We start from the raw sequence: 12,855 nt of genomic DNA, 5'->3' as shown, positions 1-12,855 counted from the left end.
CAACTTGTTAATGGACAACATTCTTCTGATTGAATTAGGGTCGGTACAATCCAATCGAGCTCTTATTTTTTCTGATTGTTAAGGTTTGTGACTTGTTTAACAGTCAATACGATTGCCTGTACTTAAATATGTACAGTGAAACTCGAAAATGGTAAGCTTTCTCTTTTAAGACTTTTAATAATAACCCTTAAAATATTCGTATACATTTAATAAATGCTGATTCAACACTTTTGTATTATAAATTAATTATTATTCAATGTCAATATTTACAATATAAAAATTTCGTTTGACATACTCTATTCAATAAATTAATGATTTAATTTTTATAGTATTTAGATTTTTTAAAATTCTTCCCCTATCAATAGTTCACTTTAGTTGATCCTTTTAACAGATTTCCGACAACTTGTCACTTCGTTTCCCCACATTCATCACACATAAGCCCGAATCAATTCCCTACCGTTTTTCATTCCACATTCCATTGTGGTTTCAATTTCGTTACTCAATTGCGAATTGAGTTTCGATTTCGTGTGTCGGATCAAATCAGAACGTCGGATCGGAAACCAGTAGCCAATTTTGGCATAGAGTCAATTGCAATTAATCAAGACCAAATGTGGGCATAAGCTACAAAATAATTTAACCTTTAAAATGGCAATTAAATCGTTGCCCGATCAGTATGGCATCAAAATGGTAACGAAATAGTTGTTACTTTGTTATTGGACAATTAATCGATGTTGAAGGCCCTCGACCCGCAGACAATTAAACAACAAATTCTTAGAGTAAACGTATAACGTAAAAGAGCAACAAATCGAGATGAATTCGAGTTTAACCCATTTGTGTTTCTAATTAAGTAATTTTGAGGCGCGTTTGCCGGGCGATTTTAATCGCTAGCACGTTAATTGCCTCCTCAAGAAGTTGTTGGTTCTGGGAAATGTGGGATTTGGCCAAGAGTGGCCAAGATTGTAGCCACCGATCGTAATTGACCGAGATCAGTAATGACTCACACAGATTACGAATTCCACAGCCCATTCATTCCCTTATTCACTCTCAATCAGAGCGGCGGCTCAATGTCAATGCACTCGAAAGCGGCAGAATATGTATCTGAGACAGAAATACGTTTTAATCAACTTATCAAAAAGTGTCAGTCAAGTCGGCAATCAACATTTGCAATGTGTGTGGTCCCCACATCATCGTGCGATCCATCCATCCATCCCTCCGCCTTCCCCCCCTCCGAAAAGTCGGCTCTTCAAGACCCCGCTAGCTGACTGACACCGAACTTAAGTGGCGCACAGTCGCACACGGATGCCCAGATACACAGATACTCGGGTACTCGGGTCGACACTCGTCAGCTGGCACTGGCTAAAGCTTCAAGCCATCAATCTTATTGACACTGTTTCTTTTATTTTTACACATTTTTTTTTTTTTTAGACGTAACGTAGAAAAACCAAAAATAAAACAAAATCGGTGGCTATGTGCGAGTGAGCCCCGAAGCAATTGAAACAGTTTAAGCGATCTCGATCTCGGGCAATTGAGTTTCCACTATCTTTGAGTTTGAGTGAAGCCGAGCGGAGTGCTATAATTTGTCGCTAATGGATCGGTTCATAACACGATATCAACCAGTGTTAACAGAATTTATCTTGGAGTTTTGGCAATAAACTATATTTGTTTATATCTAATACGATACGAAATTCTTATGAAGTCTAGTTAATCTTTAAGCTAAATGCGTCATATCAACTGAAAGTATTCAATAAACAATGTTAAACATCTGAATATAGTTTTTCTTTATTTTCCGTTAACCATTCCTCATTTACCTGATTTATCAGTTTACCTATAAGCCTACTTTAGCTAAATTTATTTCACCACGACAAATTCCGCCAAGCTTTCCCTCCAATGGCGCATAAATTCATCGAGAAATGCAATTTAATTACCCGAGATGAACTCGCATTGCCCACCAGGGCAGTAATGATGACAAAACTGATCATAAAGCTGCCTCCTGCGATCATCAGCATCGTCATTATCATCGATTGTCAGCGACTCCGAAGTCGGATTCGCATTTGTTGTGATTGTCACAATTATTACGCACATAAATCGCAATGAAACCGGCAACAGGCCAACGGCAATCGACGATCGGCGATCGGCGATCGCATTCAACTGATGATGAGTGGAGGCTGTTCGAAGATCGAAGATCGCGACGATCACGAGCCGGGAGTCGAGAATCGGTAAATGGGGTACCCAGCGTACATATCAGCCATTGGCAAGGCCGGCAAATTGAGTAGCTCCACTGTGTCCAACTGATCGCGGCTACTGGTTAACCTGATCGGATCTGCTCCTCAATCTCCGACGAACAGATCTGCGAAAAGATCATCTTTGTAGGCAAGCATCGTTGCTTAGAATCAAAGCAGTTAGAGATGGGTGAAGATATAAAATGATGTATGTATGGTTTTGACCATTAAAATTAGTCATTCATAGAAATATTTGTTTTAAATGGTTTGTCTTAAATAAGCTGTAATAATTAACAAAACTAAATAGTAAAAGCTTTTTCTTAAATAAAAAACAGTGTACATATATGCACGTCCTTTAATTTATTTTAAATGACTAAAGCCTTAAATTAAATTACATTTAACCTTCAAAAACCTGAAAATTAAAACTGCTGTAATTTGCAGTACATCCGTTAATTGGTTCCTTCCACTTCCTCTTGGCATTTCGATTCGTTTATCACATTCTCACGCACCCATCTCTCAGGCCATCAGACATCGGACTGTCTGCCCGTGGTGCATTTCATTAAGGCTTGTTTCTAACTGCTTAATAAAATTTATTTGTATGCACTGGAACGACGTCTTCGGTCCCCTGGCCAAAATGTGAGGCAGCAGCAGCCTCGCTGGCTCCATCTGAAGCTTCATCTGAGGCTCTGAGTCTCTGAGGCTCCAACTCCAACTCCATCTCCATCTCCAGAGTATCTTTCTGTTGGCCTGCGAGTACAGGACAAGCTTAAGCGTTGTTCGTGTTCGCTGTCAACTTGGGTGGTCCGAGAACTTGGCTCGCTGAACAACAACTTGGATGTTGGCTAAAGACGGGGGGGAGGTAACGGGGCCCCTAACCACTCACTCGATCCTTTCGTTGTGACTCAGTTGTGCAGCTGAGGGAGCTTCCTCCGTATATAGATCAAAAGTTAGACAATAGCTGATCCCCAGTTGACATTACCTTCCCTGCTTTATCTTTTCCCCTCTGGCGCCTTTTGTGGTCTGCTGCTAAGGCTTCCTGGAACGATGCTAGAATCTCTCAATTATCCGCAGAGTAACTAACGAAATTGATTATTTACCCAACACTCGACGGCTGATGGCTGGGGCTCCGGCTCCTCCACTCCACTTGGCCACATTGCTGAACCAGTTTTCGGTACGTAGTACGTATGCTGCCCTTTGTTTTCCCACTAACACTCCAAAGTTGGCCAAAACTCTTTAGAGATGATAATGAAGCAGTAATTCCAATAAGTGTGACTATCCGATTTCTCTGCGGGCCCCATCCCCATCCCCATCTCTATCTCCATCAGCTCAGCATCGTCGTCATCACGAACAAGTAATTAAAGCGAAACAAGTAATAAACAAACAATAAGACGACGTCCAAGACGCCGACGCCAAACATATGTCTGAAATAAAGGGAAGCATCAGCGGCTCGCTGGGCATGCAAAGTATCTCTTTTGGTTTTTTTCAGTCAGTTTTTTTTTTTTTTGTTTCGGTTGGGGAAAAAGTGAAACCAAGGGAACCCAACTCGCTTCCCAATTAAACTTGACAAATGCGGCTGACCACACACACGCACTTCGATTCTTCAAACTTGGATATCTGTCGTGACTGACTGACATAAAATAATCAAAGCGATCCCTGCAGACATGTCAAGCTGTATGACATCCACATCAACATCTTCCCGGCCACCAGAGATCTGGGGGGCTGTCAAAGGAAGTCACCAAAATTTCCCCACATAAAAAGCCCTTGGCTCCGATCACAGATGATCATCGGAGGCATAAACTCAGCTTGGGTGCGAGTTATGTGCTTCAATTAACACCAGAGTGGCCAGCGGGTTGGCACTGTTTGGGTTAAGAGGAGGTTTTACTTGTACTCCTAATTGCTTAAGCTTTAGATGATGTTTAAGCATGTTGTTTAAAGGGTTTAAGCAAAGGCCATTATCGAATTATATTATTACCCTATCAGCAGGTATTGCCTTCGCCTTTTATGGTTATAATCTGTTGGGAAGCATAGGGCTTTAATGACATTTCTACCTCTTATCAAGTCACTCCCCAATTTTTCACAATAAAAAACAAAACTTTACTGCCAATCTTTATTGCTCTTTAAAAACTTTCCAATCAATTAAATGATAAGTTCAAACAACAGATCGCAACCTGAAAATAGTGTCAGCTACCGAACTGAAAAATGAGTTCAATTAAGGCTGGTGGCCGACCGCAAATGCGACTCGATCAGATCGGCGATCTATTGAAATATTCAAATCGTATATCGAGTAGGTAGACATGACCACAACCTGAATCGGTTGGGCTTATAAGCTCATTATTAGTGACAGAACACCAAAGTTGAGGCTGAGTGTGAGCAATAAATAAACGATTAAGTAAAGGCAACAATTCGTGTGTGTGTGTCAGCCGTCAAGCTTAATTAGATTGCGATAGAAGCCCAGAGTTCTCGGTTCGAAATATCATTGCTGGTGCATATTTTTATATTTTAGGTACCAGCACAGTCTGCAGTCATAATAATTGAGGCTTATGGGGATTATTTGTTTGTTTTGTTTGTTTTGCCAGATGCATATGTGCGAGTGATTGACTGATTGACTGCCTCTGCCCGAATGCCCCAATGCCAAAAAGGAGACCCAGCCCCATTACGGAACCTCCCACGACTCTTGAAATATTATTTGCCTGATGAATGAAGTCATTTGCTTGTAGAAAATATTTTGACAGCTGTAAATATCTCCACACCCCACGACGCGCTGTTGCCTCGTTTTCAAATTAACACAAATGAAGTTATAAAAATGATTTTTATATGCCATGCCCAAGTTATACAATATGAAATCCCAAACCCAAATGCGGAAACTTGTCTTTCATTTCATTTCAATTCAACATTTTTTCGGTTTCGACTTCGGTTTTTTTTTTTGTGTTTTCGCCTTTGCTTCTCGGCCAGAGCTTGGGTGGTCTTTTTGGGCCTAAGCTCGTTGTTGAGTCTTGATTTTTGTGATCTTGAGGTTTCTGTTACATACGAAATTGAAATTTCTGAATTTTTAATATTTCTTCTTTAGTCTTTTCGTTGCTTGTTGTTGCTGTTCGATGGAGCTCAAGTCAAATGATAGATAAGCAGGTCGCAAGTCGATTGAGTGTGAAATTGGGCGAACCTGAGGAAATTGGGATATGTGGTAATCGAATGACGGAGATATAATACTCTAACTGTGTATTTTTTGTGATAATCATTTTATAATCATAAACGAAATAATTGGAGACTAGAGAAAAGGCGTTAGCACTGAAGTTTTTAAATAAGCCTTTTAATTATTTCTAATTATTTTATAATAATATCCCAATTTTACATGTTTAAAGTAAGATATATATCTATTTATATTTGTACCCATTGAAGACTCTACCGCAATAAGTGGCCATGCCTAATCTACCTCTTTTTTTCGCTCTAGGTTAGGGTATACAGAAACAATTACAAAATGCCTGGCCAATGCCCAATTTCAGGCCATATTAACTGTTGAGCAGAAAATGCAACTGTCCGCAGCAGCAGTTTCAGTTCACATTAACCAAATGCGGTCAGCAGACCAGTCACAGTTTAAACGACATTTTTCGCTGTTATCGTGCGGCGGGCTTAAAAAAAAAAAAAATACAAAAAAGGGGCAAGGGGGCGTTTGGGGCTGCGGGTCTGACAGTTTTATTACCAAGGCGCATGGCTGCTTTTTCCAGTTGCGGCAGTTGCAGTTGCCAAAGCCTTAAAAGGCGCTACTAGTTGTTGTTGTTGCTGTTACAGTTGCTGCCGTTGTCCGTTGTTGTTCTTGTTATTGTTGTTGTGTGTTGCTTGTTGGTTGTGCGATAAGTTAACAGTTGAAATTAATTTTTGTCACTTCATAAATCGCGGCGGCTGATTGCCATTGCCATTTCAACCAAACAGCCATCCTACACTGAAGGAAAAAGTCATATCCTAACATTAAATTAGTTCCTTTATTATTTAAAGACAGAAATTAACCATAAATAAGACGTCAGATTTTCGGCTCTTTAGGTATCTACGAATTTCTACAATCACTTTCTAGTCCGGTTCTAATCTATTAAAATTAGCTTGCGGTTCCATCAACTTCGTCTGTTTTATATATATATTCATTTTACAATAAGTTATTTAAAACTATAATACAACATGTTATACTAAAATCCAAAATGATTTTTTGCCGCGTAATTTCCTCCTGAGTTATGTTTTCTTTTGACCCACAAAAACCACTCTATCGTAGCACCATAAAGTGATAGAGCGAACGCTTTAAGTGCACTCATTTAATAGTTTTTACCTATCTAACCACTCGCATGGATAGAACTTTCTTAAAGTGTTTGCCAGGAAAACGGCCGGTAAGTATTTTCCTCAATGGCTCAATTTGGCGGCCAAAGGAAGTGGGTGAGTGGGAAAAGCGGACGCAAGTTACCCAAGTTCTCTTGAGGCCCTGGATATCGTGATTATCATATGACGTGACAGCCTCGCATATTTATGAATGCATTTGGGTCATAAACAATGTTGTTCTTGGTGTTTTTGTTGCGTTTCCAACGCAAATTGCGCACTTAAACCGTAAAATCGTTTTGGCTAAGAAACTTTTCGTGTTCCTATCATTGATTGAGTTCTTTGATGGTTGCCAATAAGCTATAAGCTCTCCCTAATTCGGGCTGAAATTGGCCCAATTGCATAAATTAAACGATATAAGGAGTAAAGTGTAGGTTTATGGGTGGAAGTTAAATCGCTCCATTACAAGTTAATTGAATTGATAGTATATTTGCAATAATTTTTTTTTTTATTTATTTTTTCGAAATCACTTTAGTGCACCCGCGGACGGCATTTAAATTGATAACGGGAACAAGGCTGACAATCACCACCAAAGGCGTTTTTTAAGTTTCACTTATTTATTTAGGTAAATAAAAAAATAACTATTTTTACTATCACCTATTAAATTGTTTAAAAAAATCGTTCATAACTTTGCACTTATCAAAAAGCTGCACTCAAACGTTTCTTTTACCGCTTCTTTTCATTTGTTTAGAGCAATTTCCTTAGTAAATATTCCATTTAGAACATGCAAAGGCAGCGAAGGCAAAGAAACTTTTCCAGCAATTTTCCAAACGGCAAGAGCACAGAGATGAGAAACTCGGAGGACTTCGAGGGGGGTAATTGCAGGTCGGTGTAATTGAAATTCGTTTGTTTATGTTGTCATTGTTGTTGTTTCTGTTTCTGTTTCTCTAGCTGTTCGGGCCGCGTCTTCTGCGCAAATTGAAAATTACTTAATGGTTCAGTGGCGATCGCTGTCGCTCCCGTTTTCCCGCTGGCCCCTTTCCCTCCCGTTCCTATTTTCCCGCTTGTCGCTGTCTCAGCTACTGGTTAAATGAGCTCAAAGTGCCGGACAAATGCGAAAATTGCTTTCCACCGGCTGGCAAAGTTCAGGAGAGGTATTCTTAAAAAAAAAATAGCGGTGAGTGTTTGGTTTGAACACATTTTTTTATCTCTTTTTGGTTTAAGGGCATATAAAGTTGCGAATTAGCCAGGTCAGGGAAAATATATGGGGGAGCTAAACATACAATTATTCAATCAATCAACATATGAATGATCTTTTAATATTTTTGAAAGCCTAAGAAGCAGGCATTAAGGTCTTATAATTTACTTTTGAGGGTGAGTTATAATGTTGCTATTTTTTTATACCTAACACTATTTATTTACCATTTAATATGACTTTACTGTCTGGCTGCAATTATTTTATTTACGTTGCCCTTAATAATACAGCAAAATAAGAAAGGGATACTTTTTATGTACTACATCCAGTAGACCTTTAAAAATAATGTAAGGAATAGTAAAAAGGTGTGGTTATTCTGAGCTGTAAGTTAATAAATGGTTTCAGTGCATCCAATTGTTTTTTGCTTTTGACTAAAAATCAACTAACCACATCCGAATTCTCATACTTAAGTAATACTCCCTGAATTCTCTTTCCTTAATAAATAGGTAACTTACCATTCCCTCACATCATCTAATGGAATTACCCCACTTCGCATACAATTTAGCAACCATAATTGCTAGATACAGACAGTGAATTGAATATTTACCACTCCCTCTCTTGTCCCTATAAAATTCATAAAATATGGCCTGGCAATTTTTAAGATTAAACGCTATCTTGTATCGATTATCAAATGCTGCTCGTGGTTTTATTATAAAGCAATTAATCTGCATTGAAAATGGTGCACAAAATAGACGGCTTCCCATATGTTTGCCATATTTCATGGGAACCGCAAATGGCCGATAAATGCAATTAACTAATTTGTTGTCGAATGTACGTTTTTGGCAACTGTTTTAATCGCCTACGCGCACACGGAATATGTTGCATTAATTTGTCAAATTAACACCTTTGTTGGGGATTATAAAAAACTTTTAATATTTTCCCCAGCCGCAGTAATTTTTCAAAAGCAACAAATTTATGACTTTTATTCTGTGCTGGCATTTTAATACGCCGATTTTGTAGCTGGCTGCGGCAAATCTCACGCTAAATCATTGTTTGCCATACCAGCTGCAGATACATATAAGCCAACTTCATATAGCCACTCCGAAAACGTTTCCGAATCGGAGGCACAACGATAACAACGACAACGTCGCCATCGCCTACAACATTCATTCAAATTATGGAACCGCAGTGCGATCGAGATCTCGTTTTAGTCACGCTAAATTTATACAAAAAAGAGCTTGGAAAAAAACCTAAAAAAATGAAACTGAGAAAATGAAAAAGCCACAACAATAAACACACCTTAAACCCCGGAGCGAGAGTGAGACAGGCGACTACAGAGCAACGGAGACAGCACGAGTGGAGGGGACTCAAAAAAAAAAAATCGTTTCAGGTTAATTAGCGAGCGCGACAAAACCCACCCAAAAGCGTAGATTTATGCACTCGGAACTCGGTATTCGTTTTTGGGGATTCAGTTGCGAGATTCCCTTCCCTACCGACCCTCTCTAAATAATTATGGGTTCGACATCCATCAGCGTAATGAGTAAATTGCCAAGGAATTACACGTATTCGAGTTTATTTGGGGCAAGCTTTTAAGTTGCGTAAAATTGGGTATTAGGAAAGTTTTTACCAAACTATTATTTCATTAGACTTGGGAACGTTTGTTAGAGCTTGAAATACATTTGATTGTTGAAAAATGTGTTACAAACCTATATATTTCTATGCAGTTTACTTCAGTCGGTTTGTTTTTCTGTACAAAACGTGTGGATAATTGGCTAAAACTGTCGTTAGTGCTTAAGTGTTTAAGCCAGTCAATCTTAGAAATTACTTTAAATGATACTTAATAAAGCAATTAAACTTGACTCGTTAAAGACAAAGTCACTGTCATTGCAATTGTTACATGAATACTTATTGCGAATTTAGTAATGAAATAATGTTCGAATAATTCAATTGTAAACTACAATCCATTCTAGTGAGGTCTTAAACGTTATAAAATAGTGCTTTAATATTTTGAGGCTGTAATAAAATTCAGTTATTGCTTTTGCAATGATTCAACTAGTCGGTTAGACCTTTGGAAACTCGTTATAAATAATTGACTTCCTTTAAAAGCTAATAAAGGTAAACCACCAATCAAAATTACAACAAACTAGTGCTTGGAATTAGTTACAATTTACTACTTGAACCACATGATCCATGGATTTACCAGAGATTCCAGTGGATTAGCCAAAAACTATTAAGGAATCCGAATTGCTTGTTCAAACAGCAATAAGCCACCCCATAAATGAACTCCCCAGCATATGGAGTACACCCACCCAGCCAATCCCCCCCATCAAACCCATGAAATTATTAGGCAAACGATTACGAATTCCCTGCGGTGGCATAAACTAAATTCATGAGAGTGCCATGATTGCTGGGAGGTTGTTTTAGGGTTGCTTTCGATGGGTTGGGTTGGTGGGCTTCGGTCGGTTCACACACAAAAACGCATGCAGTGGAGTTTCGGGGGTGAGGGCATAATGAGCTTAAGTTATGTTACATAAGCCATAAGGACATGAAAACCACTCGAGCAGACACTTCACTTCGGGGTGAGTGTTTCGCCTCCTTTTCGCTCTCACCAACTATTTCGGTGGTTGGCAAACTAATGAGCTGTGGGTTGCTGTGGTTTGGCTCCGTTTGCCGGCTATGTGGTGTCTGTCGCTTGTTTGCACAACCGCTTTATGAGCCACCACTCAACAACTCGTCTCCTCGAGTGTGTGTTTGAGTTTGGAGAAAGAGTGAGTGAGTGGTGCACTGGCACTGCAAGAAATGGCCACTAAAATCGGCAATAGGTCTAGTCAGTTATTAGCAATCGTTGCTTGCCTTGAAAATGTATCTTCAGTTACAACAAAAATAAATTGATAACCATTTCAAAGATTACAACATTTAAATAAGATAAGTCATTCACTGTGGGGATCCACAAATTTGTTCTTTAACACATTTATACTAAGCCCAGATTAAATCTTATTTTTGGAATACACTTAAGCCGACGGATTTTGTCAGCGATTTTCATACCAACTAAATCTAAATTTTTTTGTGATAACGTCTTCTCAGCTTAGCCATAATAAATTATTATTAAATAAATAAACCTCTTTCTTTTGATCATTTTATTTATCAAAGTTACACCTTTATGATGATTAAAAAAGTTTAGCAGTAGCCAACTGATCCTTTTTTAATTTACTCAAATAATGCATGTTATTTTCTTGACATCACAGAAGTTATATAACTTTGGCTGAATTTTATTTAAAATCAAATTGATTGTAACTTGTTCATTATGTTATAAAAAGCTTTACTTAACAGGAATATGTAAAACAAGGACTCACCTGAGCTGGGGCGATCGCTGTAGCGGGTGCAGTAGACCCACGCTGGCCAGACAATGGGCGTGCCCGAGTCCTCACCGGATTTACCTCCTGTTCCCGCCGAGGCTACCACTCCTCCTGTTGGTGGTGGCGATTTGACCAGATCCACTGGCGCCACCGAGGTGTTGGTGGTGCTGCTGCTGGTAGCAGTGCTATTGGAATCATTGCTATTGCTGCAAATATTCGCCAGTGAGCTGGAAAAGCTCAGACTCGAATTGGCGGCGGCATTAGTTTGAGCCAGGTTCAGGGGTTTTCCTGATTTTTTAGGCGCCTTGAGGGGAGATCTGCTGCCGTTGGTAGTTGCGGTACTTTTACTATTACCAGTACTGCCGCCACTCACACTTCCACCTCCCATATTGCCACTTAAGCCAGCAATTTTGGGCAATCTGGATCCAAAGTCGGCCTTTAGGATGTTGTCTATACTGAATTTGAGGGCTCTCTCGTGCAGATTTTCATTGTTGTTGAGGTGGTTCTGCATGTGATGATGGTGCTGATGGACTTGATCGCGTTGCAGGAGCAGCTGCTGGTGGGGGTGTACCGCTCCGCCTGGTCCCAGTCCCAGGGCCGTGGCCGTCAGCTGAGCCAGTGCATCCTGACCACTGGGCACTGTGGCCGCCGCCGCTGCCGCCATGGCCATTTGCAGCTGTTTTCCCGCCGCAGCGGCCGTCAGAGCATTCACCCTGGCGGCGGCCATCAGATGCATCTGCTGCTTCATCAGCTCCTCAGCGTAGAGCTGGGATTTCCGCAGGAACTCCTCCTGGAAGGAGGACCCAGTGGAGGGCGGCAGCTGCAGCAGTTCCTCGGGCGAGAGGGGTGGTCCTTCACTGGGCGGCAAAACAGTTGTGGTGCTACTGAAAGCCGACGGTCTGTAGATTTGGCTAATCAAAAGCCGCTGTCGCGCTTGAGCCTGAGCGGATAGAGCCGCCTGGGCAGCCTGGGATTGCTCCTGGCCGACGCTCAAAACACTCGTCTCACTGCAACAGCTGGCGGGGTCCTCCAGGTCCAGATCCTGCTCCTCATCCATCGCCTCCTCCTCATCCTCAATGTTCAGCTGCTCCTCGCACTCCGTCTGCCCCTCCGCCTCCTCCTCCTCTTCCCGCACTTGCGGGGAATTCCCCGGCTGGGCCAGCGGCAAGGGCAAGCAATCCGGATGCATTTCACTTACTTCCTGGCCACCTCTTTCCGGTCTCCTCCGCGCCTCCTCCTCCTGGTCGTCGGCCTCCTCCAAGGAGGGTAAAATCAACTTGAGCGGGGGCGGTCGGCTGCTGGCCAAGGTGGACATTAGTTTTAGGGGCTAAAGTCTTTAGCTTGAAAGTTCACAGGGGCCAAAAGCCGACGGCATTTCAGGCAGCCCGAAACCAATAAATACATTAACCACTAAAGTTATCACTTCGATAGGCAAATAAACGGCGCTTTCGACTTCGATTGGCAATTACTTCAAGTGATAAGCTTATCGATACCGACCGTTAATCCGCTCGCCCGTTAAAAACGTAACGTGCGCTGTTACGAACCGCCGACCAAGTGATTCTCTCGCGAACTGAAAGCAAAGCGAGACGGCAGCAGCTGAGAGCCGCCGCAAAGAGAACTCTCTCACACGCTCTCTCCCTCACACTGGCCATCTCGCTCTGGCTTTTTCGAACATCCAATCAGCGGCTGTGGGGCGTGCCCTAGTGTTGTCTCGCTCGCACGCTGTCAGTTGAGGTTATGTTAAGTGTTTGTATATTTGTTAATTAAGTGCGTCGTCGCCCCAAACGAA

General features: G+C 41.1%; 1 protein-coding gene across 2 annotated transcripts in view; it reads right to left on the bottom strand.

Moving 5' to 3' along the window:
* Nucleotides 1–12,625, bottom strand: part of LOC108144691 (homeobox protein invected) — a 33,715-nt gene extending 21,090 nt beyond the window's left edge. For both annotated transcript variants that reach the window (XM_017269762.2, XM_017269763.2), the window contains exon 1: nt 11,064–12,625. In XM_017269762.2, the coding sequence (XP_017125251.1) occupies nt 11,064–12,381 (1,318 nt within the window). In that variant the 5' untranslated portion in view covers nt 12,382–12,625. The remainder of the gene's footprint in view (nt 1–11,063) is intronic.
* Between the last annotated feature and the right edge of the window lie 230 nt (nt 12,626–12,855).

Source organism: Drosophila elegans, unplaced genomic scaffold (assembly GCF_018152505.1).
Source record: "Drosophila elegans isolate 14027-0461.03 unplaced genomic scaffold, ASM1815250v1 contig_183, whole genome shotgun sequence".
NCBI classification, from domain to species: Eukaryota; Metazoa; Arthropoda; class Insecta; order Diptera; family Drosophilidae; genus Drosophila; species Drosophila elegans.
The sequence above is the reverse complement of the archived record's forward strand: the minus strand, read 5'-3'. Positions and strand labels throughout refer to the sequence as shown.